We start from the raw sequence: 27,040 nt of genomic DNA, 5'->3' as shown, positions 1-27,040 counted from the left end.
CTTTACTACTCTCGGACGTGAGCTCTGGCGGCAATAGCCGAGGATGCCCTCAGGGCTCCTTGGAGTTTCTGGTTAGTCTATCTTGCCTCCTTTTCTATTTCTCCCTCACTTTCGGTAACACAGGAGGGGAGAATGCGCGCTAGTCCTCCCGGTGGCTCCGGTTGGGCCACGCATGACTTAAAGATCCAGCCTGCACCGGTTGTCAGTGGAGGAGCCTTGGCTCCTACCTCGACTGGACTGTCTACTTCAACAGGGTCCTTTTCTTTGTTCAATCTTACACTGGTTTCGTTTAACCGCGTGACTGTTCACGAGACCTCAGAAGGGAGGAGTTCCCTAGTTCGGTTATGCCTACTGGGCCCCGATTTCAGAAGTCTGTTACCTCTTCTCGCTTTTGCCACTTTTGGAAAACTTTATGGGGCATAGTGAGGATAACGGGTTTTCCCCCTTTTTCAGTTACCATTCAGCCGTCATCTTTGGTTTCTCTGGGAGGTTTTGCTCGGCTGCGCTTCAAACTACATTGACCTGAATTTTAGGTCTCTGCCCTTTCGGTTTTCTTCCAAAAGAGATTAGCCTGGCGGCCGTAAGTTCGGGCTCTCTTTCAGGGAGTACTCTATTGGCAACTCCCCCGGCTGAGCTTCAGACTCAGCGGTCGTTTCTTCCAGAGGGGATGTCCGTTTTTCATATAAATCTGACACTAGTGTTTTCGGCCCTCTTTGAATGTTGTCAGGGCTCGCCGACTCTCTCTACAGAGGTCTTCGGCTATTCGACGAAGTGTTTTCTTCTTTGTTCTGTACGATGCTCCCGTACTAAATAGCCGGGGTCCCAGCATACGCTGGGCCGTTGGATACATCTGACCATCAGACAGTCTTCTTGGCGGTTGCTCGGGAGCCTCCATTTTCCATTTCAGCGCACTCTCCGCGCGTTGTGGGACCTTCGTGGGCAGCTGCCCGTGGGGTCTCCATGAATACTTTGTCGGGCAGCTACTTGGTCGGACCGACATACGTTTTTTCAAATTCTACAAGTTTGACACTTTTGCGGCCTCTGCATCACAGTTTGGCCGAGCGGTTTTACAGGACTCTCAGCGCTCTCCCACCCGTTTTGGGAGCTCTGGGACGTCCCCATTGTAACTACGCTCCAGTGGCCCCTAGTGGATGAAGGAGAAATAAGGATTTTGGTACTTACCGATAAATCCCTTTCTCCGATTCCACAGGGGCCACTGGACGCCCGCCCAGCGCTGTTCCTCCTTGTTTTTTGCTTAACGGTTTGCAGATCACTATATGACTGCTTGTTGAGTTCAGGCTAGCCTGTTTTTTGTTAGGTTCCGTTCCAGGTTTGGTTTGTGTTATCCTGGTTTACAGGGCGTCATTAACCTCCTCTACCTTAAGGTTTGTTTATTCCAGCTCTCCTCGGGCACAGTTTTACATAGACTGGCTTGGAGGGGAGATAGTAGGGGAGGAGCTAGCCACAGTGTTAGAATTTTAAAGTGCCAGCTCCCAATTACTGCCTACTATTTCCCCATTGTAATTACGGTCCAGTGGCCCCTGTGGAATCGGAGAAAGGGATTTATCGGTAAGTACCAAAATCCTGATATTATGGTCATGGTCAGTGGTCAAGTTATGTTGGGGTGTAGTGTCCTATGTCTGTATAGGGTGTAATAGATGTATTATGGTCATGGCCAGTGGTCAGGTCATGTTGGGGTGTAGTGTCCTATGTCTGTATAGGGTGTAATAGATGTATTATGGTCATGGCCAGTGGTCAGGTCATGTTGGGGTGTAATGTCCTATATCTGTATAGGGTGTAATAGATGTATTATGGTCATGTCCAGGGGTCAGGTCATGTTGGGGTGTAGTGTCCTATGTCTGTGTAGGGTGTAATAGATGTATTATGGTCATGGTCAGTGGTCAAGTCATGTTGGGGTGTAGTGTCCTATGTCTGTATAGGGTGTAATAGATGTATTATGGTCATGTTGGGGGTGTAGTGTCCTATGTCTGTATAGGGTGTAATAGATGTATTATGGTCATGGCCAGTGGTCAGGTGATGTTTGGGGGTGTAGTGTCCTATGTCTGTATAGGGTATAATAGATGTATTATGGTCATGGCCAGTGGTCAGGTCATGTTGGGGGTGTAGTGTCCTATGTCTGTATAGGGTGTAATATATGTATTATGGTCATGGCCAGTGGTCAGGTCATGTTGGGGTTGTAGTGTCCTATGTCTCTATAGGGTGTAATAGATGTATTATGGTCATGGTCAGTGGTCAGGTCATGTTGGGGGTGTAGTGTCCTATGTCTGTATAGGGTGTAATAGATGTATTATGGTCATGGTCAGTGGTCAGGTCATGTTGGGGTGTAATGTCCTATGTTTGTATAGGGTGTAATAGATGTATTATGATCACGGCCAGTGGTCAGGTCATGTTGGGGGTGTAGTGTCCTATGTCTGTATAGGGTGTAATAGATGTATTATTGTCATGGCCAGTGGTCAGGTCATGGGGTGTAATGTCCTATGTCTGTATAGGGTGTAATAGATGTATTATGGTCAGTGGTCAGGTCATCTTGGAGATGTAGTGTCCTATGTCTCTATAGGGTGTAATAGATGTATTATGATCACGGCCAGTGGTCAGGTCATGTTGGGGGTGTAGTGTCCTATGTCTGTATAGGGTGTAATAGATGTATTATTGTCATGGCCAGTGGTCAGGTCATGTTGGGGTGTAATGTCCTATGCCTGTATAGGGTGTAATAGATGTATTATGGTCATGGTCAGTGGTCAGGTCATGTTGGGGGTGTAGTGTCCTTTGTCTGTATATGGTCTAATAGATGTATTATGGTCAGTGGTCAGGTCATGTTGGGGGTGTAGTGTCCTATGTCTGTATAGGGTGTAATAGATGTAGTATGGTCATGGCCAGTGGTCAGGTCATGTTGGGGGTGTAGTGTCCTGTGTCTGTATAGGGTATAATAGATGTATTATGGTCATGGCCAGTGGTCAGGTCATGTTGAGGTTTAATGTCCTATGTCTGTATAGGGTGTAATAGATGTATTATGGTCATGTCCAGGGGTCAGGTCATGTTGGGGGTGTAGTGTCCTATGTCTGTATAGGGTGTAATAGATGTATTATGGTAAGGTCATGTTGGGGGTGTAGTGTCCTATGTCTGTATAGGGTGTAATAGATGTAGTATGGTCATGGCCAGTAGTCAGGTCATGTTGGGGTGTAATGTCCTATGTGTGTATAGGGTGTAATAGATGTATTATGGTCATGGCCAGTGGTCAGGTTATGTTGGGGTGTAATGTCCTATGTCTGTATAGGGTGTAATAGATGTATTATGGTCATGTCCAGGGGTCAGGTTATGTTGGGGTGTAGTGTCCTATGTCTCTATAGGGTGTAATAGATGTATTATGATCACGGCCAGTGGTCAGGTCATGTTGGGGGTGTAATGTCCTATGTCTGTATAGGGTGTAATAGATGTATTATTGTCATGGCCAGTGGTCAGGTCATTTTGGGGTGTAATGTCCTATGTCTGTATAGGGTGTAATAGATGTATTATGGTCATGGTCAGTGGTCAGGTCATGTTGGGGGTGTAGTGTCCTATGTCTGTATAGGGTCTAATAGATGTATTATGGTCAGTGGTCAGGTCATGTTGGGGGTGTAGTGTCCTATGTCTGTATAGGGTGTGATAGATGTAGTATGGTCATGGCCAGTAGTCAGGTCATGTTGGGTGTGTAGTGTCCTATGTCTGTATAGGGTGTAATAGATGTAGTATGGTCATGGCCAGTGGTCAGGTCATGTTGGGGGTGTAGTGTCCTGTGTCTGTATAGGGTATAATAGATGTATTATGGTCATGGCCAGTGGTCAGGTCATGTTGAGGTTTAATGTTCTATGTCTGTATAGGGTGTAATAGATGTATTATGGTCATGTCCAGGGGTCAGGTCATGTTGGGGGTGTAGTGTCCTATGTCTGTATAGGGTGTAATAGATGTATTATGGTCAGGTCATGTTGGGGGTGTAGTGTCCTATGTCTGTATAGAGTGTAATAGATGTATTATGGTCATGGCCAGTGGTCAGGTCATGTTGGGGGTGTAGTGTCCTATGTCTGTATAGGGTGTTATAGATGTATTATGATCACGGCCAGTGGTCAGGTCATGTTGGGGGTGTAGTGTCCTATGTCTGTATAGGGTGTAATAGATGTATTATGGTCATGGCCAGTGGTCAGGTCATGTTGGGGTGTAATGTCCTATGTCTGAAGAGGGTGTAATAGATGTATTATGGTCATGGTCAGTGGTCAGGTCATGTTGGGGTTTAATGTCCTATGTCTGTGAAGGGTGTAATAGATGTATAATGGTCATGGTCAGTGGTTAGGTCGTGTTGGGGGTGTAGTGTCCTATGTCTGTATAGAATGTAATAGATGTATTATGGTCATGGCCAGTGGTCAGGTCATGTTGGGGTGTAATGTCCTATGTCTGTATAGGGTGTAATAGATGTATTATGGTCATGTCCAGGGGTCAGGTCATGTTGGGGGTGTAGTGTCCTATGTCTCTTTAGGGTGTAATAGATGTATTATGGTCATGGCCAGTGGTCAGGTCATGTTGGGGTGTAATGTCCTATGTCTGTATAGGGTGTAATAGATGTATAATGGTCATGTCCAGGGGTCAGGTCATGTTGGGGTGCAGTGTCCTATGTCTGTATACACTGTAATAGATGTATTATGGTCAGGTGATGTTGGGGATGTAGTGTCATATGTATAGGGTGTAATAGATGTATTATGGTCATGTCCAGTGGTCAGGTCATGTTGGGGGTATAGTGTCCTATGTCTGTATAGGGTGTAGTAGATGTATTATGGTCATGTTGGGGTGTAGTGTCCTATGTCTCTATAGGGTGTAATAGATGTATTATGGTCATGGCCAGTGGTCAGGTCATGTTGGGGGTGTAGTGTCCTATGTCTGTATAGGGTGTAATAGATGTAGTATGGTCATGGCCAGTGGTCAGGTCATGTTGGAGGTGTATGGTGTCCTATGTCTGTATAGGGTGTAATAGATGTATTATGATCATGGCCAGTGGTCAGGTGATGTTGGGGGTGTAGTGTACTATGTCTGTATAGGGTGTAATAGATGTATTATTGTCATGGCCAGTGGTCAGGTCATGTTGGGGGTGTAGTGTCCTGTGTCTGTATAGGGTGTAATAGATGTATTATTGTCATGGCCAGTGGTCAGGTCATGTTGGGGGTGTAGTGTCCTGTGTCTGTATAGGGTGTAATAGATGTAGTATGGTCATGGCCAGTGGTCAGGTGATGTTGGGGGTGTAGTGTCCTATGTCTGTATAGGGTGTAATAGATGTATTATTGTCATGGCCAGTGGTCAGGTCATGTTGGGGGTATAGTGTCCTGTGTCTGTATAGGGTGTAATAGATGTAGTATGGTCATTGCCAGTGGTCAGGTCATGTTGGGGGTGTAGTGTCCTGTGTCTGTATAGGGTGTAATAGATGTATTATGGTCATGTTGGGGTGTAGTGTCCTATGTCTGTATAGGGTGTAATAGATGTTTTATGGTCATGTTGGGGTGTAGTGTCCTATGTCTCTATAGGGTGTCATAGATGTTTTATGGTCATGTTGGGGTGTAGTGTCCTATGTCTCTATAGGGTGTCATAGAATTGTATTATTCTGTCTTTAGCATAAAGCTATACATTTATAACAAAGTAGCTTCATCCAGAAATATATATTTATTTTTCTTCTATACATCTTGAAGCTGTAATATAGATTGTATCAGTTACTTTCTCCTTTGCGTTCTACTGATTGTTTATAAATACATACAGGACAGGAAACGTTCTTGGCTTCTGCTGTCACAGTGCGGCTGTCACTGATTTGTAGTCTGACTGTGACATCGCTCCCCCGTGGGGTCCTATAACGCTGCTGTAATAGGAACATGTCAGGCATGCGGTGCACCTAATATAAATAGGGTACATCATCCATGATCGCTGGTTATTATCTTTCTCTCCCAAGTGTAAAAAGCCTTTATCACTCAGGAAAGCGCCAGTGATTTAAACCTCAGGAGCCAGAATCCAATGAGTCCTGAAGGGGACCCTAAGAATGGCTCCGTGGTGGCTGTGGAAGAGATATCCTCGTCATTATGCAGGAAGATATTTCTCGCAGCCTTCCTCCTGAAATAATGTGAGCGGCTGTAAGACCAACAACACTGGGAAAGTGACTGTTTCCCCCCCTCCCGGCCTTATCCGGAGGCTCCTGCAGTCAGAGAGCAGATTTCTCTTTCCCTGCAGACATGACAGCGGCTCAGTTTGTAGCTATGGATTCTCAGCCATTATGGAGTAGTAGCCCCAGGCTCATCCGGCATTAGCCTCCAAGGGCCTCTAACATGCCACCATAAAATGCTGGCCTGTATCACTAATGCGGCTCCTCCATACGGCTGCTCAGCCTACTTGCTAGCTTATGGCTTTCAGTGGGCGTAGTGTGGGAGTATCCATGCATCCGCATGGACACTACCCAGTTACTTCCCAAAAAACGCAAATTTTCACGGAAAGAGTGGTCAGCTCAGAAGCGCTCTCCGTCCGTCTGTGTATGTCTGATTTGGCTCATATGTAGTCACTGATTTACGACGCATGTGCAGTATGCTGAGATGCGCCCATAACACGCCAACAACAGACATTGGTCATTCTGACCCGTTCGCATGCAGCGGTTGTTCACTGCGGTGCGAACGGGTCAGAACTGCGCATGCGTGGCGTGCGCATTGCCGTTGCCCGGCAACACAGGTCGCCAGGCAACGGAGCGCCTAGCGAGAAGAAAAGACGCAGCGCTGGACGGAAGAAGATTGACAGCGGAGAGACTGTCCGGGGCGGATACTCGCCGTTGGAGGCCGTTTTCGGGGAGTGGTAAGAAGAACGCAGGCGTGTCCAGGCGAACGGAGGGCGGATGTCTGACGTCAGGACCGGGACCTTCATCGCTGGATCCGTTGCACAGGGTAAGTAGCTGTAGGGCTGGTCTTGTTTTGCAGGAAAATTTTTAAGCATAGCAGGGCTGCACAAGCGATCGCAGCCCTGCTATGCTAAAATACACTCCCCCATAGGCAGAGATTAGTTGATCGCAGCAGCAGCAAAAAGTTGCTGGCTGCGATCAACTCGGAATGACGCTAGTGTTCACGCTAGGCAGTTTTAGCAGGGCGCCGCGCCCTGCCCGTTTTTTTAAGGGCAAAACCCGCCCTGCCCTTTCTGCTAGTGATGAGCGGATTCGGTTTTACTCGGTTTTACTCGGTTCTCAAAACTGAATCTTATTGGCTATCCAAAACACGTGACATCAGTGAGCCAATAAGATTCGGTTTTGAGAACCGAGTAAAACCGAGTAAAACCGAATCCGCTCATCACTAGTTTCTGCGGCGCCCTGCTAAAACTGCCGCCCGCTTCCTGCCCTCACAGCGTGTAAAGATGCCACGCGCATGCGCGTGGCATCCATTCACGCTGAGAGAGCGCTTGGGGGAAGCCCACCACCTCCGTAGGTGCTGGGCACGCCCCCAACAGTGACACCGCCGGCCGCCCACGCCCTCTTTTATTACCCGCGATGACCCCACCCCCTATTTTGCATGACCGCGACCCCTTTTCGGCGCGCGCTAGTGCCCCTCTAGAACCGACGCCCTGCACGGGCCGGATTCTAGAGTGAACACTAGACCCCCAGTTGCTGCAATCAAATAGTTGCCGCCCAAAAATAGAGAAAAAAACGCCCATTGCAAAAATTGCCAATGCGTCACAGTGCGCTTTCTGATCTCAAAACCATACGCAATTACCGGTACATCAAAGAGTTTTCCCATCTGCGCCAGGCAAGGTCATCCACAATTCAATGTACGCAAGTGGCTGAAAGTGGTCATCGCTGAAGTCAGAGACCCACCCGAAAAAATGCCTGGGCACGCCTGCATTTTTACAAACACACCCACAATACACCATGGGGGTCATTCCGAGTTGTTCGCTCGTTATTTTTTTTCGCTACGGAGCGATTAGTCGCAAACTGCGCATGTGCAATGTACGCAGTGCGCCTGCGCCAAGTAAATTAGCACAAAAATGTGGTATTTTACTCACGGCCTAACGAAGATTTTTCATCGTTCTGGTGATCGGAGTGTGATTGACAGGAAGTGGGTGTTTCTGGGCGGAAACTGGCCGTTTTATGGGAGTGTGCGGAAAAACGCTGGCGTTTCTGGGAAAAACGCGGGAGTGTCTGAAGAAACGGGGGAGTGTCTGGGCGAATGCTGGGTGTGTTTGTGACGTCAAACCAGGAACGAAACTGACTGAGCTGATCGCAGCGTAGTTCGAGCTACTCAGAAACTGCAAAGAAATCTCTATTCGCAATTCTGCTAATCTTTCGTTCGCAATTCTGCTAAGCTAAGATTCACTCCCAGAGGGCGGCGGCCTAGCGTGTGCAATGCTGCTAAAAGCAGCTAGCGACTGAACAACTCTGAATGAGGGTCAATGTTTCCTCCTCTAAACACTGGCTTCCTGTCAGTCCAACTGCAATTGTGTTGAAGCACAATGCGTTCACAGAAATAATCGCTGCGCATGCGCAGTCGTTGGACAATCGGGCGGATTGTGATTCTCTATTTTTGCGATCAAACCTGAATAAGGCCTATAGTATCATATAATTTTCTCTAACGTCCTAGTGGATGCTGGGAACTCCGTAAGGACCATGGGGAATAGCGGGCTCCGAAGGAGGCTGGGCACTCTAGAAAGATCTTAGACTACCTGGTGTGCACTGGCTCCTCCCACTATAACCCTCCTCCAAGCCTCAGTTAGATTTCGTGCCCGGCCGAGGTTGGATGCACACTAGGGGCTCTCCTGAGCTCTTAGAAAGTTATAGTCTTAGAATTTGTTATATTCAGTGAGACCTGCTGGCAACAGGCTCACTGCAGCGAGGGACTAAGGGGAGAAGAAGCGAACTCGCCTGCTTGCAGCCGGATTGGGCTTCTTAGGCTACTGGACACCATTAGCTCCAGAGGGATCGACCGCAGGCCCAGCCTTGATGTTCGGTCCCGGAGCCGCGCCGCCGTCCCCCTTACAGAGCCAGAAGCAAGAAGATGGTCCGGAAAATCGGCGGCATGAAGACATCCTGTCTTCACCAAGGTAGCGCACAGCACTGCAGCTGTGCGCCATTGCTCCTCTCACACACTTCACACTCCGGTCACTGAGGGTGCAGGGCGCTGGGGGGGGGCGCCCTGAGGCAGCAATAAAAACACCTTGGCTGGCTAAAATACCTCAATATATAGCCCCTGGGGCTATATATGAGGTAAATACCCCTGCCAGAATCCCATAAAAAGCGGGAGAATAGGCCGCGAAAAAGGGGCGGAGCCTACCTCCTCAGCACACTGGCGCCATTTTTCCCTCACAGCTCGGCTGGAAGGAAGCTCCCTGGCTCTTCCCTGCAATTCTACAGTACAGTAAGAGGGAAAAGAGAGGGGGGGCATTAAAATTGGCACTGTATACAGTATATTATATAAAAAGCAGCTATTAGGGACATAACTCAGTTAGTCCCTGTATATATATAGCGCTCTGGTGTGTGCTGGCATACTCTTACTCTGTCCCCCCAAAGGGCTTTTGTGGGTCCTGTCCTCTATTTGAGCATTCCCTGTGTGTGTGGAGTGTGTCGGTACGGCTGTGTCGACATGTTTGAGGAGGATAATGATGTGGAGGGGGAGCAGATGCCTTTAGCAGGGATGTCACCCCCTGGGGGTCAGACACCTGAGTGGATGGTATTATGGCAGGAAATGAGTGCACATATAGACTCCTTACATAAAAAATTTGACGACATGCCGACTGTGGGACAGCCAAATCTTCAGCTCGTGCCTGTCCAGGTGTCTCAAAAGTCATCAGGGGCTCTGAAACGCCCGTTATCTCAGGTGGCACAAGTAGATGTCGACACGGATACTGACACCAGTGTCGACGACGATGAGTAAAATTTAATGCCCGTTAAGGCCATTCACTGCATGATTGAGGCAATGAAAGAGGTGTTAAATATTTCTGATTTACATCCAGGTACCACAAAAAAGGGTATTATGTTTGGGGAGAAAAAACTACCTGTAGTTTTTCCCCCGTCAGATGAATTGAATGAAGTGTGTGAAGAAGCGTGGGCTTCCCCTGATAAGAAATTGGTAATTCCTAAGAAGCTACTAATGGCGTTCCCTTTCCCGCCAGAGGATAGGTTACGTTGGGAAACACCCCCGAGGGTGGATAAAGCGCTCACACGTTTGTCTAAAAAGGTGGCACTACCGTCCCAGGATACGGCCGCCCTTAAGGAACCTGCTGATAGAAAGCAGGAGGCGATCCTGAAGTCTGTATATACACACTCAGGCATTATACTCAGACCAGCTATTGCGTCAGCATGGATGTGCAGTGCTGCCGCTGCGTGGTCAGATAAACTGTCAGAAAATATTGACACGTTAGACAGAGACACGATCCTGCTAACAATTGACCATATATAAGACTCAGTCTTATACATGAGAGATGCACAGAGGGAAATCTGCCGGCTGGCATCTAAAATAAGTGCATTATCTATCTCTGCTAGGAGATGCTTATGGACTCGCCAGTGGACTGGAGATGCAGATTCCAAAAGGCACATGGAAGTCTTGCCTTATAAGGGGGAGGAATTATTTGGGGATGGTCTCTCCGACCTAGTTTCCACAGCAACGTCTGGGAAGTCAGCATTTTTACCCCATGTCCCCTCACAGCCTAAGAAGGCGCCATTTTATCAGGTTCAGTCCTTTCGGTCCCAGAAAAAAAAGCGGGGAAAAGGAGGGTCTTTTCTGTCAAGAGGCAGAGGCAGGGGAAAAAGGCTGCAGCAAACAGCAGGTTCCCAGGAACAAAAGTCCTCCCCCGCTTCCTCTTCCAAGTCCGCCGCATGACGGTGGGGCTTCACAGGCGGAGCCAGGTACGGTGGGGGCCCGCCTCAGGAATTTCAGTGATCAGTGGGCCCGCTCACAGGTGGATCCCTGGATCCTTCAAATAGTATCTCAGGGATACAGGCTGGAATTCGAGGCGACTCCACCCCGCCGTTTCCTAAAATCCGCCTTGCCGATTGCTCCCTCAGACAGGGAGGCGGTGCTAGCAGCGATTCACAAGCTGTATTCCCAGCAGGTGATAATCAAGGTACCCCTACTTCAACAAGGCCGGGGTTACTATTCCACACTATTTGTGGTGCCGAAACCGGACGGTTCGGTGAGACCCATTTTAAATTTGAAATCCTTGAACACATACATAAAAAAATTCAAGTTCAAGATGGAATCGCTCAGGGCGGTTATTGCAAGCCTGGACGAGGGGGATTACATGGTATCCCTGGACATCAAGGATGCTTACCTGCATGTCCCCATTTACAATTCTCACCAGGAGTACCTCAGATTTGTGGTACAGGACTGACATTACCAATTCCAGACGCTGCCGTTTGGACTCTCCACGGCACCGAGGGTATTTACCAAGGTTATGGCGGAAATGATGATACTCCTTCGAAAAAAGGGAGTTTTAATTATCCCATACTTGGACGATCTCCTAATAAAGGCACGATCCAAGGAACAGTTGTTAGTGGGAGTAGCACTATCTCAGGAAGTGCTGAGCCAGCACGGCTGGATTCTGAATATCCCAAAGTCACAGCTGGTCCCCACGACACGTCTAATGTTCCTGGGAATGATTCTGGACACGGCCCAGAAAAAAGTGTTTCTCCCGGAGGAGAAAGCCAGGGAGTTGTCTTCTCTAGTCAGAGACCTCCTAAAACCAAAACAGGTATCGGTGCATCACTGCACGCGGGTCCTGGGAAAGATGGTAGCTTCTTACGAAGCAATTCCATTCGGCAGGTTCCATGCCAGGATTTTTCAGTGGGACCTGTTGGACAAGTGGTATGGATCGCATCTTCAGATGCATCGTTTAATAACCCTGTTTCCACGAACCAGGGTGTCTCTTCTGTGGTGGCTGCACAGTGCTCATCTTCTGGAGGGCCGCAGATTCGGCATACAGGACTGGGTCCTGGTGACCACGGATGCCAGCCTACGAGGCTGGGGGGCAGTCACAAAGGGAAGAAATTTCCAAGGACTATGGTCAAGTCATGAGACTGCCCTTCACATAAATATTCTGGAACTAAGGGCCATTTACAATGCCGTAAGTCAAGCAAAATCCCTGCTCCTACACCAGCCGGTGCTGATCCAGTCAGACAACATCACGGCAGTCGCCCATGTGAATCGACAGGGCGGCACAAGAAGCAGGACGGCGATGGCAGAAGCCACAAAAATTCTCCGATGGGCGGAGAATCATGTACTAGCACTGTCAGCAGTGTTCATCCCGGGAGTGGACAACTGGGAAGCAGACTTTCTCAGCAGGCACGACCTCCACCCGGGAGAGTGGGGACTTCATCCAGAAGTCTTCCAAATGATTGTAAATCAATGGGGTCGTCCACAGGTGGACATGATGGCGTCCCGCCTAAACAAAAAACTAGAGAAGTATTGCGCCAGGTCAAGAGACCCTCAGGCGATAGCTGTGGACGCTCTAGTGACACCGTGGGTGTACCGGTCAGTTTATGTGTTCCCTCCTCTACCTCTCATACCAAAGGTATTGAGAATAATAAGAAAGCGAGGAGTAAACACAATTCTCGTGGTTCCGGATTGGCCGAGAAGAGCGTGATACCCGGAACTTCAAGAGATGATCTCAGAGGACCCGTGGTCTCTGCCGCTCAGACAGGACCTGCTGCAGCAGGGCCCCTGTCTGTTCCAAGACTTACCGCGGCTGCGTTTGACGGCATGGCGGTTGAACGCCGGATCCTGAAGGAAAAGGGCATTCCGGAGGAAGTCATTCCTACGCTTATTAAAGCCAGGAAAGATGTTACGGCAAAGCATTATCACCGCATATGGCGGAAATATGTTGCATGGTGCGAGGCCAAAAAGGCCCCAACAGAGGAATTTCAACTAGGTCGATTTCTGCATTTCCTGCAAGCAGGAGTGAATATGGGCCTAAAACTGGGCTCCATTAAGGTACAGATCTCGGCTCTGTCGATTTTCTTTCAAAAAGAACTAGCTTCAGTACCTGAAGTTCAGACATTTGTGAAAGGAGTGCTGCATATTCAGCCCCCATTTGTGCCTCCTGTGGCACCTTGGGATCTCAACGTGATGTTGAGTTTCTTAAAATCACATTGGTTTGAGCCACTAAAAACCGTGGATCTGAAATATCTCACGTGGAAAGTGGTCATGTTATTGGCCTTGGCTTCAGCCAGGCGAGTGTCAGAGTTGGCGGCTTTATCATGTAAAAGCCCTTATCTGATTTTCCATATGGATAGGGCAGAATTGAGGACTCGTCCCCAGTTTCTCCCTAAGGTGGTGTCAGCGTTTCACCTGAACCAGCCTATTGTGGTGCCTGCGGCTACTAATGATTTGGAGGACTTCAAGTTGCTAGACGTTGTCAGGGCCCTGAAAATATATGTTTCCAGGACGGCTGGAGTCAGAAAATCTGACTCGCTGTTTATCCTGTATGCACCCAACAAGCTGGGTGCTCCTGCTTCTAAGCAGACTATTGCTCGTTGGATTTGTAGTACAATTCAGCTTGCACATACTGTGGCAGGCCTGCCACAGCCAAAATCTGTCAATGCCCATTCCACAAGGAAGGTGGGCTCATCTTGGGCGGCTGCCCGAGGGGTCTCGGCTTTACAACTTTGCCGAGCAGCTACTTGGTCAGGGGCAAACACGTTTGCAAAATTCTACAAATTTGATACCCTGGCTGAGGAGGACCTGGAGTTCTCTCATTCGGTGCTGCAGAGTCATCCGCACTCTCCCGCCCGTTTGGGAGCTTTGGTATAATCCCCATGGTCCTTACGGAGTTCCCAGCATCCACTTGGACGTTAGAGAAAATAAGAATTTACTCACCGGTAATTCTATTTCTCGTAGTCCGTAGTGGATGCTGGGCGCCCATCCCAAGTGCGGTTTATCTGCAATACTTGTACATCGGGTTATTGTTGAGCCATCTGTTGAGAGGCTCTATTGTGTCATACTGTTAACTGTGTTTCATATCACGAGTTGTACGGTGTGATTGGTGTGGCTGGTATGAGTCTTACCCGGGATTCAAAATCCTTCCTTATTGTGTACGCTCGTCCGGGCACAGTACCTAACTGAGGCTTGGAGGAGGGTCATAGTGGGAGGAGCCAGTGCACACCAGGTAGTCTAAGATCTTTCTAGAGTGCCCAGCCTCCTTCGGAGCCCGCTATTCCCCATGGTCCTTACGGAGTTCCCAGCATCCACTACGGACTACGAGAAATAGAATTACCGGTGAGTAAATTCTTATTTACTAGCAGGTTTCTAAGTGGACACCTAGAGACAGTCTGTGATGCAAACTGCATATTGGACCTTATTCAGCACGGATTGCAATTTTTGTTAAAAAGCAGTTACTGCGATGAAATAGCTGCCGCCCAGAAATAGAGAAAAAACGGCCATTGCAGAAATTGCGAATGCATCGCAATATGCGGGCTGATTGCAAAACCGTACGCATTTACCAGAACATTGAAGATTTTTCCTTTTGTACGCCAGGCAAAGTCGTCCATAATTCTTACCGACGCAAGAGGCTGGAAGTGGTCATCGCTGACGTCGGAGGCCCTCCTTAAAAACGCCTGGGCATGCCTGCGTTTTTTCTGACACACCCAGAAGACGGCAGGTTTCCACCCAGAAACGCTGGCTTCCTGTCAGTCAAGCAGCTGCATTGCGATCACGATCTGTAGGCAATATATGTCGCTATTTTTTGCTTGCGCCTGCAAAATGAAAACTCTGTGCATGCGCATTTGTTCGATAATTGGGCAGATTGCGAATCGCCAAATTTGCAATCCTTACTGAATAAAGTCCATAGTCAGGGCGAGCCAGTGGGAATGGAATTGCTGTAATTTTCCAGTAGACTTTAGTGATGTATTTTCCTCTAAAACCTTTAATATTTTTGACTGCAAGGCAGACATGTGACTTGTGGCTCTCTGTAGCTGCTGTGGAACTACAAATCCCAGCATGCTCTATAGGTCTCTATGGAGCAGAGGTAGGCAGAGGATGAAATAAAAGTCACTTATGTGCCGGTTTAAGGATCCTGGTCTACTCATTAAAGGCTGTATTATGGGGGTAATTCCAAGTTGATCGCAGCAGGATTTTTGATAGCAACTGGGCAAAACCATGTGCACTGCAGGGGAGGCAGATATAATGGTGGTCATTCCGAGTTGTTCGCTTGGTAATTTTCTTCGCATCGCAGCGATTTTCCGCTAATTGCGCATGCGCAATGTTCGCACTGCGACTGCGCCAAGTGAATTTGCTATGCAGAAAGGAATTTTACTCACGGCATTACGAGGTTTTTTCTTCGTTCTGGTGATCGTAATGTGATTGACAGGAAGTGGATGTTTCTGGGCGGAAACTGGCCGTTTTATGGGTGTGTGTGGAAAAACGCGGGAGTGTCTGAAGAAACGGGGGAGTGTCTGGGCGAACGCTGGGTGTGTTTGTGACGTCAAACCAGGAACGAAACTGACTGAACTGATCGCAGATGCCGAGTAAGTTTCGAGCTACTCAGAAACTGCTAAGAAGTGTCAATTTTAATATGCTATGATTCACTCCCAGTAGGCGGCGGCTTAGCGTGTGCAATGCTGCTAAAAGCAGCTTGCGAGCGAACAACTCGGAATGAGGGCCAATATGTGCAGAGAGAGTTAGATTTGGGTGTGGTGTGTTCAATCTGCAATCTAATTTGCAGTGTAAAAATAAAGCAGCCAGTATTTACCCTGCACAGAAATAAAATAACCCACCCAAATCTAACCCTCTCTGCACATGTTCTATCTGCCTCCCCTGCAGTGCACATGGTTTTGCCCAGTTGCTATCAAAAATCCTGCTGCGATCAACTTGGAATTACCCCAATTGTGAATTAGAGGTTAGGAGTCGGCAGTAACTGTTGGAGAACTGTTCTCCTGAGCTGTCCCGCTCTGTAATGGGGAGCTGGTGGTGAAGTCATATTGCTACTTAAGGGGGCCAATTCAGACCTGATCGCTAGGCTACGTTTTCGTACAGTGGGCAATCAGGTCTAAACTGCGCATGCGTATACATCGAATTGCACAGGCGCATCGCACGTGTACAAATCGGATCGCCGCTCAGCGATAGGTTTGTGCGAAGGATCCAATCGCACGGGCGTTCGCAAGGAGTTTGACAGGAAGATGGCATTTGTGGGTGGCAACTAACCGTTTTGTTTGGAAAAACGCAGGCGTGTTTAAGCGTTTGCAGGGAGGGTTCCTGACGTCACTTCCGGTCCCGGACAGGCTGATGTGATCACAGCGGCTGAGTAAGTCCTGGGCTGCGCAGAGACTGCACAAGATCTGTTTGTATAGCTCTCCTACACATGCGTTCGCACGCTTGCACAGAGAAAATACACTCCCCTATGGGCGGCGACTATGTGAACGCAGGACTGCAAAAAACTCCTAGCGAGCGAACAGGTCTGAATTAGCCCCTAAGAGCAGCCAAATTATCCAAATTGCAGTGCTGGGTAATTCAGAAAACAGGTTCTCATTCTGAGATATAGGAGAAGACCCCGTGAGTGTCCCTGTAGGTGCGGACGCTGGCATCTTACATTTCTGTGCGTTGTAATCTCTTTATTACATCATTTCTGTACACACCAAATTATCTAAAGGTATGCAGAGAAAAGAGATCACGATGGTTCTGAAACTCTGGCCCATCGTCATTTTCAAATTTAAACGTTATATTTCTGACACCACTTGGTACACAGGCGCCGGAAGACCGACCTGCCGACATCCTGGTAAGGTAAGTATCAGGGAGTATGTTAGGGTTAGTTACTGGGGGGGAAAGGGGGGGGGGGGGGGGAGAGTTATCCCTAGCCGCCACCCCTAGGGAGTAAAATACTTACCCCCTCCGCCGTAGGGATCTGCAATGTCGGGAAGCCGGTGTCGATCTTGTGACCACCGGCATCCCAACTACCGCGATATCCTATACAACCCAACAGGAGGGGTACTTTTCCTACAGATGCTTTCTGCAGCATTAGAATATTAGTTGTATGGTATTACACAGCCACCACCCTCCGTATATATCCGAATCAGAGCCAATGTTTTTTAATTTTAAATTTTTTTTTGCCCAGCGCTTAGCCCCTTCCTCCTTCTCTGATTGGCCTGCCCCGGCCACATGTCCGCATTTGTGCCACCCACTGATGGTTGAAACCAGCGATGATTTTCTGTCGATTGACTCCTGCCATCGATGGAAAATGCTGATTGTACCATCACTGGTGATCCATTCGATATCCATCTCTACCCAACACCCACTTCCATGATATAACATGTGCTAGAGGTGGCAGGCCGGCGCAGTAATGACCAAACTGAGTAACGATCCTGCCACTCTGGGTGAGAGTCAGGATCGTTCCCCATCAGGGCACCTTAAGAAGTATTTCTTTTTGGATGAATTACTGAGGCAGTGGCGCCCACTGCTGGGGGGGAACATATTAGTGAGCCCTATCTGTGGTTGGCTGTAAGACGTCTAAAGGCACGCTCTGCGTTTTTACCAGAAGAATAAGAAGCACGGTATAGATGATATTTAAGTGCCATTATTTCTCAGGAGTGGCTTGTTTGACATAATGATGTATTTCAGTGCTGCGATTATTATAACCCCGGCTGATATATTATAACATGGTCATACCGGTAACACCAGCATTGTGTATCTGTAAAAGATCTCCTGAAATATCGGAGCACGTGTCTTAATTGATACTGAAAATACAATCACAGCAAACAGTCAATGAATGCAATTTGTGGGATCATGGGGGTCATTACGAGTTGATGGCTCGCTAGCAGTTTTTAGCAGCCGTGCAAACGCTATGCCGCCACCCACTGGGGAGTGTATTTTAGCTTAGCAGAAGTGCGAACGCCTGTGCAACCGAGCTCTGCAAAAACAGTTTGTGCAGTTTCTGAGTAGCTCTGAACCTACTCAGCGCTTGCGATCACTTCAGCCCATTCCTGTCCGGATTTGACTTCATACACCCGCCCAGCGAACGCCCAGCCACGCCTGCGTTTTTTCAGCCATGCCTGCGTTTTTTGCAAACACTCCCTGAAAACAGTCAGTTGTCACCCAGTAACGCCCCCTTCCTGTCAATCTTCTTGCGGCCGTCAGTGCGAAGGAAAACTTCGCTACAACCTGTGCACAACCACAAAGAGCTTTGTACCCGTACGTCGCGTGTGCGCATTGCGGGGCATACGCATGCGCAGAAATGCATTTTTTTTCACCTGATCGCTGCGATGCGAAAATCGGCAGCGAGCGATCAACTCGGAATGACCCCCATGAAACAATGCCTAGAGAAAGCGGACACACTGCAGGGACAATAATACGGGGAGGGATGAAAGGTGCAGATGGCACATCAAAGCCCCAGCATCTGAAAACGCCATCACAGCAGCATCACAAGGCTTTATGGCCCACCGGAGAAATACCCAGATCACAGCAGATGTGGCGCGGCTTCAGCTCAGTGTCACATCAGGTCATACAACAAACAGCGTGGTCACCAGTGTCCTGCCAGGTATCCGGACTCTAGGTTGACACACATTAGGTCGACGCCTATTGGTCGACATTGACTAGGTCGACATGGAAAAAGGTCAACATGAGTTTTTCAAACCATTTTTTCCATTTTTAGAACTTTTTCATACTTAACGATCCCCATGGACTACGATTGGAACAGCAATCTGTGCCGAGCGCAGCGGTAGCAGAGCGAGGCACCTTGCCAGAAGCATGGGGAGCAATGTGAGCCATGCGAGGGGACACGGTACACTAATTGGGGTTCCCGGTCACTTTACGAAGAAAACGACACAAAACACCCCATAAAAAAACTCATGTTGATCTTTTTCCATGTCGACCTTGTTCAAGTCGACCTAGTCACTGTCGACCAATAGGTCTCGACCTAGACACTGTCGACCCTGAGTCCCATACCCGTCCTGCCATGTGCTCGGCTGTGTGAGTGGGGACATGGACTGGTAGTCTTTTATACAGCGGAAATTGTGGTGGATTGCTCTTATTATTGTATTTTGGGTCATCATGGGCAGCACAGTTGATCAGTGGTTAGCATTCATGTGTCATGGGCCTGATTCCAACCGATGTGCTATCTGTATGGAGTTTGTATGTTCTCCCTGTGTTTTCAAATCTGAGTTGAATTAAAGTTAACACATCACCTGTATAGTGTTGCAGCAAACTTATTGTAGCATAATCCAATATTCAGCCTATCAATTCACTCGTTCACAGTGACATCACTGAGGTATGCAACGCTGTGCCTCATACCTCACCTGGAATAATGGTTTGGCCAACATAATGGCTGCTTTATTTGTGCATTGCGCAACCAACCACTTAATGAGCATTACATGTTTCTCTTACGCCTTGCAGCTCCGCCCACTGCAGCCAATAGATGATGAGATTGCAAACTGCCTCTTCTCCCATTGGCTGTAGGGAATGCTGGGAGTGGGCCGGTCCGTAGTCCTGCATTAACAGTGTGTCTGTCATTCACAGGATGGCGGCTCTGTATGGAAGTAATACGTCGCTTACAAGTAAAAGATACGCATCCAGCGAGCGGGCAGAGAGCCAGAGACTCCAGCCCAGCGAGGAGGAGAGCTTCTACTCCGCGTGCCGAGCTGCCTATCTCACCGTCTTCAGGAGCAGCCTCGAAAACATCACGGACAAGACGCAGCTGTGCCGAGGTGCTGACACTTACTGTCTATCACTTCTCTGTCAGTGCGCAACGTTACGCTAACAATATATTGTAGTATATATATTAATATATTATATTTATCTGCCGACGCCGGAATCTCGACCGTAAGTATATCGTGCGGGTTAGGGCTGGGGTGACGTTAGGTTTAGGAGGGAGGCTAGGGATAGGCTGCGGGAAGGGAGGGTTTGGGGTAGGGGAGAGGGGGAAAAATACTTACCTCGCCACTGTCGGGATTTCAAACATTGGGATTCTGGCGGTGGTATTGTGACCGCCCGCATCCTGTCCGCCGGGCACTCATACTGAACCCGCTGCTGCATCCGGCGATCACTTTGCCGACACTATGGGGTAAATTTACTAAAGATCGATGTAAAAATCAATCTAAAATTCGATCATCACTGACACAAAACCGACCACAGTCTATTCCAAATATATCATGTACTAACAGGTGATTTTTTTTTTGTGCATTATGACTTAGAGGTTCTAAATGTATCTATTCACCCTCAGTAGATGCAAAAATCGACCAGATTATACAAAAGCATCCCTATTGGCCAAAACAGGTCAGCCAGTGTGCCCCACGCACGTCTCTCCCTAGCTTTTACCATCATGGTTTCAAATCAAACAGAACTGTAACTGATTATTCTATGTGAAATGGCGATTTAGGGGAAAAAAATCAACATCTATGTTTTCCCATGCGCTATACCTGTTGATTCTTTTTTTGGGGGTCGATTTTGCCTATTTTTACCATTAGTAAATCTCAAACATGCAAAATCAACCAAAAATCGGTGGAAAACAGAAAATCGACCCTATGAATTACACAAGAAGTGGTACTGTGCAGTCATCCAAACACAGTGGCCACAGGGGGTCATTCCGAGTTGTTCGCTCGCTAGCAGTTTTTAGCAGCCGTGCAAACGCTATGCCGCCTCCCACTGGGAGTGTATTTTAGCTTAGCAGAAGTGCGAACGAAAGGATCGCAGAGCGGCGGCAAATCTTTTTTGTGCAGTTTGAGAGTAGCTCAATACCTACTTCAGACTGTCCAGTTCCTGTTTTGACGTCACGAACACGCCCAGCGTTCTCCCAGCCACCCCTGCGTTTTTCCTGGCACGCCTGCGTTTTTCCGAACACTCCCTGAAAACGGTCAGTTGACACCCAGAAACGCCCACTTCATGTCAATCACTCTGCGGCCAGCAGTGCGACTGAAAAGCATCGCTAGACCTTGTGTGATACTACATCGTTATTTGTAATAGTACGACGCGTGTGCGCATTGCGCCGCATGCGCAGAAGTGCCGTTTTTTTGCCTCATCGCTGCACAGCGAACGAATGCAGCTGGCAATCAACTCGGAATGACCCCCACAGTGTATATAGGACAGTGATTCAGGGATGGACTCTGTACCGATGTTTGCGCTGTTGGCCAATGCTCTTTGTACTCTTTGTAGTGTAGGGTTGTACTGTGCATGTGTCATGACGGTTTACTGCTGACGCCCGTAGCGGGTTATTGAGAGATGGCGCAGTTCTTGCTTCCTCGGTTTTCTGGGCATGTTGCAGCCAGTGAGTACGTCTTTGGACGCTGGCCCTGGTGTCGTGGTTCCGGCGGCCATTCGGATTGTGTGACTGATGTGCATCTGATGATGCCCTGCCTTTTGGACACAAGCGATGGATTAGTGACGTCAGTGTCTCTGTATGGAATACAGCACTGCAGTATTGGCTTCATTTCTCTGTACCGCTGCGTACAAAGGCACAGCCGTGGCGTGATTCATGTCCACCCAGTACGCCGCTTCCCCCACTGCGTAGTCTGACCACCACTTGGTGATCACTTGTCACATTTGTTTTGTATGCAGCGCGTGAGCTGGTCAGTTAGGCCTCACTGCATTCTGGTCTCCAGGAAAATGGCTGCCACTTGTATAATTTAGTCCAGAATACAGATACAGTAAAATATAAATGAATTCACCTAAAGTGATGTTTTGGCAAAACTTTATCTGGGAACTTCCTCCTAACACAATGGGCGAGATTTGGATTTGTACGTAAATCCAATGGTACAGATTCGATGTTTGGAGAACTGCACATACACAGAATGAGTCCTGCGTGATCGCTCGGAGTCCCCCGTTTGAGGGGGAGGGGGGGCAGAGGTGACAACAGGGACATGCCAAGCCCAGGGTCTGTGTTGCTGACTTCCTGGACCTGGCTGACCAGTTCTGACTGCCAGTCTAAGTAAGCTTCGGGGCCAAGGGCTGCGTATATCGCAACTGGTGATCTGAAGCCAATGTGGTTGGGTGGTGGGGGGTTGGCACGGAGCTGCGATGGTTTGACGCGGGGGAGATAGAGAGGGGGCAGTGCCAGCCAGAGCGGGTGAGGCAGAGACTGAGGTGACTTGGCATATGCTGGGTCTATTATACACTATTAGTAAGGGTGGGTATTGAAATGCCTGCGGGCGGGATGCCCGCTGCTGAGACTGCTTTTGTGTCTGTTTCCATAGTCGTGTCCGGGACTTTATGCAAATGCTAGTGTCCGTCCTTCTCCAGCGTCTGACTGAGACTGTCGGTGCGTCTTTGGACACCGCATTCAGCCGCACCATCTAAACTTGAGAATGCCCTACGGCAGGTGCAGTGTCTCTGTCTGACTCTGGCCTCCTATGCCTGCAGCTGTGCCTCTGTGTACACAGCTGCTGTCACCGGCACGCCCCTGTCACTCCCATGACACGCCCATGAAACTGACCATTATTGCGTGTACTACTAGCCCCCTCCCAGTCACAATCCATCACTTGTCTACAACGTTTTGCGCATATCAATCGCAACTGCACCTTTCTACGTACAACTCTGGGAAGATCGGCGTCACGCCCACCAGCGAATCAGGCCCAGTGTCCGTATGTTTTGCTGAACATGTGCAGATTTCTATGAAAATAATCCATGCTTTCTATGAGAACTCCCCTGTGTAACTGCAATGGAGGAAACAGCTGTGGCATGTAATGTCACTATCACATATAGGGCCTAATTCAGACTGGATCGCTGCAACGGCAGCAATTGCAGTCTGAAGCCCTTTGCGGAGTGTGCACGCGCACCCCGGGAACCCAGTGAGATGCTAACAGCATCTCAGGGCTGCGATCGCCTCTGCCTGATTGACAGACAGAGGCGGTCGCGGGGCGTGCTAATGGCGTTAGAACGCCATTGGCGGGGCGCGGTCCGGACAACGGAGGCATGTCCAGACCGATGCGGGGGCGGGTTGCGGCAGCTGCGGGACGTCGCACGCAGCCGCTGCAACCCGGGAAGCAGAGGGTAGTCGCCTGCCAGCGCGCAGGAGCTGCGCTGGCAGGGAGCTACTCAGCGGTACAAAAGCATTGCCACTGTGCTGGGCGTCCCCCCGCATGTCTGAGTAAATGATTGTAGATATGCTAAATTTACCACATCTACGATCAGATCTGAATTACGGGTGTAGTAAGTTATGCCGGCGCTTGGGATCCCGGCGCCCGGCATACCAGCGGTGGGATCCCGACCGACGGCATGCAGGCAGCGGGGTGAGCGCAAAAGAGACCCTTGCGGGCACGGTGGCGCGCGACGCTATTTATTCTCCCTCCAGAGGTGTCGTGGACACCCCAAGAGGGAGAATAGTTGTCGGTATGCCGGTTTTCGGGATTCCGGCGTCGGTATGGTGAGCGCCGGGATCCCGACAGCCGGCATATCAAATGTCTCCCCTGAATTACCCCCATAGTGCAGGCTGCAAAGTCCTTGAGTAAAGCTCCTATAGGGAAGTCAGTATTGCAAAGTTATTTATCTTAAGCGGTTTTGAGAGTTCCTGAAATCCATCCCGTGTTTGTGGTACTTGTAAAGCGAATGATTCCCCTAGCAGGTTGTACAACGAATGATTCCCCTAGCAGGTTGTACAACGAATGATTCCCCTAGCAGACTGTACAGTGAATGATTCCCCTAGCAGACTGTACAGCGAATGATTCCCCTAGCAGGTTGTACAACGAATGATTCCCCTAGCAGGTTGTACAGCGAATGATTCCCCTAGCAGGTTGTACAGCGAATGATTCCCTAGCAGGTAGTACAACAAATGATTCCCCTAGCAGGTTGTACAATGAATGATTCCCCTAGCAGGTTGTACAACGAATGATTCCCCTAGCAGGTTGTACAGCGAATGATTCCCCTAGCAGGTTGTACAGCGAATGATTCCCCTAGCAAGGTTGTACAGCGAATGATTCCCCTAGCAGGTTGTACAGCGAATGATTCCCCTAGCAGGTTGTACAGCGAATGATTCCCCTAGCAGGTAGTACAACAAATGATTCCCCTAGCAGGTTGTACAATGAATGATTCCCCTAGCAGGTTGTACAACGAATGATTCCCCTAGCAGGTTGTACAGCGAATGATTCCCCTAGCAGGTTGTACAGCGAATGATTCCCCTAGCAGGTAGTATAACAAATGATTCCCCTAGCAGGTTGTACAACGAAAGATTCCCCTAGCAGGTTGTACAACGAATGATTCCCCTAACAGGTTGTACAACGAATGATTCCCCTAGCAGGTTGTACAACGAATGATTCCCCTAGCAGGTTGTTCAATGAATGATTCCCCTAGCATGTTGTACAACGAATGATTCCCCTAGCAGGTTGTACAGCGAATGATTCCCCTAGCAGGTAGTACAACAAATGATTCCCCTAGCAGGTTGTACAACGAATGATTCCCTTAGCAGGTTGTACAGCGAATGATTCCCCTGGCAGGTTGTACAACGAATGATTCCCTTAGCAGGTTGTACAGCGAATGATTCCCCTAGCAGGTTGTACAACGAATGAGTCTCCTAGCAGACTGTACAGTGAATGATTCCCCTAGCAGACTGTACAGCGAATGATTCCCCTAGCAGGTTGTACAACGAATGATTCCCCTAGCAGGTTGTACAGCGAATGATTCCCCTAGCAGGTTGTACAGCGAATGATTCCCCTAGCAGGTAGTACAACAAATGATTCCCCTAGCAGGTTGTACAATGAATGATTCCCCTAGCAGGTTGTACAACGAATGATTCCCCTAGCAGGTTGTACAGCGAATGATTCCCCTAGCAGGTTGTACAGCGAATGATTCCCCTAGCAAGGTTGTACAGCGAATGATTCCCCTAGCAGGTTGTACAGCGAATGATTCCCCTAGCAGGTTGTACAGCGAATGATTCCCCTAGCAGGTAGTACAACAAATGATTCCCCTAGCAGGTTGTACAATGAATGATTCCCCTAGCAGGTTGTACAACGAATGATTCCCCTAGCAGGTTGTACAGCGAATGATTCCCCTAGCAGGTTGTACAGCGAATGATTCCCCTAGCAGGTAGTATAACAAATGATTCCCCTAGCAGGTTGTACAACGAAAGATTCCCCTAGCAGGTTGTACAACGAATGATTCCCCTAACAGGTTGTACAACGAATGATTCCCCTAGCAGGTTGTACAACGAATGATTCCCCTAGCAGGTTGTTCAATGAATGATTCCCCTAGCATGTTGTACAACGAATGATTCCCCTAGCAGGTTGTACAGCGAATGATTCCCCTAGCAGGTAGTACAACAAATGATTCCCCTAGCAGGTTGTACAACGAATGATTCCCTTAGCAGGTTGTACAGCGAATGATTCCCCTGGCAGGTTGTACAACGAATGATTCCCTTAGCAGGTTGTACAGCGAATGATTCCCCTAGCAGGTTGTACAACGAATGAGTCTCCTAGCAGACTGTACAGTGAATGATTCCCCTAGCAGACTGTACAGCGAATGATTCCCCTAGCAGGTTGTACAACGAATGATTCCCTTAGCAGGTTGTACAACGAATGATTCCCTTAGCAGGTTGTACAGCGAATGATTCCCCTGGCAGGTTGTACAACGAATGATTCCCTTAGCAGGTTGTACAGCGAATGATTCCCCTAGCAGGTTGTACAACGAATGATTCTCCTAGCAGACTGTACAGTGAATGATTCCCCTAGCAGACTGTACAGCGAATGATTCCCCTAGCAGGTTGTACAGCGAATGATTCCCCTAGCAGGTTGTACAACGAATGATTCCCCTAGCAGGTTGTACAACTAATGATTCCCCTAGCAGGTTGTACAACAAATGATTCCCCTAGCAGGTTGTACAGCGAATGATTCCCCTAGCAGGTTGTACAGCGAATGATTCCCCTAGCAGGTTGTACAGCGAATGATTCCCCTAGCAGGTTGTACAACGAATGATTCCCCTAGCAGGTTGTACAGCGAATGATTCCCCTAGCAGACTGTACAGCGAATGATTCCCCTAGCAGGTTGTACAGCGAATGATTCCCCTAGCAGGTTGTACAACGAATGATTCCCCTAGCAGGTTGTACAACGAATGATTCCCCTAGCAGGTTGTACAACGAATGATTCCCCTAGCAGGTTGTACAGCGAATGATTCCCCTAGCAGGTTGTACAGCGAATGATTCCCTTAGCAGGTTGTACAACGAATGATTCCCCTAGCAGGTTGTACAACGAATGATTCCCCTAGCAGGTTGTACAACAAATGATTCCCCTAGCAGGTTGTACAGCGAATGATTCCCCTAGCAGGTTGTACAACGAATGATTCCCCTAGCAGGTTGTATAGCGAATGATTCCCCTAGCAGACTGTACAGCGAATGATTTCCCTAGCAGGTTGTACAGCGAATGATTCCCCTAGCAGGTTGTACAACGAATGATTCCCCTAGCAGGTTGTACAACGAATGATTCCCCTAGCAGGTTGTACAACGAATGATTCCCCTAGCAGGTTGTACAGCGAATGAATCCCCTAGCAGGTTGTACAGCGAATGATTCCCCTAGCAGGTTGTACAACGAATGATTCCCCTAGCAGGTTGTACAACGAATGATTCCCCTAGCAGGTTGTACAGCGAATGATTCCCCTAGCAGGTTGTACAACGAATGATTCCCCTAGCAGGTAGTACAACGAATGATTCCCCTAGCAGGTTGTACAGCGAATGATTCCCCTAGCAGGTTGTACAGCGAATGATTCCCCTAGCAGGTTGTACAACGAATTATTCCCCTAGCAGGTTGTACAACGAATGATTCCCCTAGCAGGTTGTACAGCGAATGATTCCCCTAGCAGGTTGTACAGCGAATGATTCCCCTAGCAGGTTGTACAGCGAATGATTCCCCTAGCAGGTTGTACAACGAATGATTCCCCTAGCAGGTTGTACAGCGAATGATTCCCCTAGCAGGTTGTACAACGAATGATTCCCTTAGCAGGTTGTACAGCGAATGATTCCCCTAGCAGACTGTACAGCGAATGATTCCCCTAGCAGGTTGTACAACTAATGATTCCCCTAGCAGGTTGTACAATGAATGATTCCCCTAGCAGGTTGTACAATGAATGATTCCCCTAGCAGGTTGTACAGCGAATGA

General features: G+C 48.6%; 1 protein-coding gene across 4 annotated transcripts in view; it reads left to right on the top strand.

Annotated features, from left to right (window-relative positions):
• PGM1 (phosphoglucomutase 1) overlaps positions 1-27,040 on the top strand; it is a 304,177-nt gene that overhangs the window by 27,062 nt on the left and 250,075 nt on the right. For all 4 annotated transcript variants that reach the window (XM_063939190.1, XM_063939189.1, XM_063939191.1 and 1 more), the window contains one exon: positions 19,488-19,675. In XM_063939190.1, coding sequence (XP_063795260.1) covers positions 19,489-19,675 — 187 coding nt within the window. In that variant the 5' untranslated portion in view covers position 19,488. Of the gene's footprint in view, positions 1-19,487; positions 19,676-27,040 lie in introns of those variants that run through there.

This window comes from Pseudophryne corroboree, chromosome 9, assembly GCF_028390025.1.
Source record: "Pseudophryne corroboree isolate aPseCor3 chromosome 9, aPseCor3.hap2, whole genome shotgun sequence".
NCBI classification, from domain to species: Eukaryota; Metazoa; Chordata; class Amphibia; order Anura; family Myobatrachidae; genus Pseudophryne; species Pseudophryne corroboree.
Note: the sequence above shows the minus strand (reverse complement) of the source record. Positions and strands in the feature narration are given on the sequence as shown.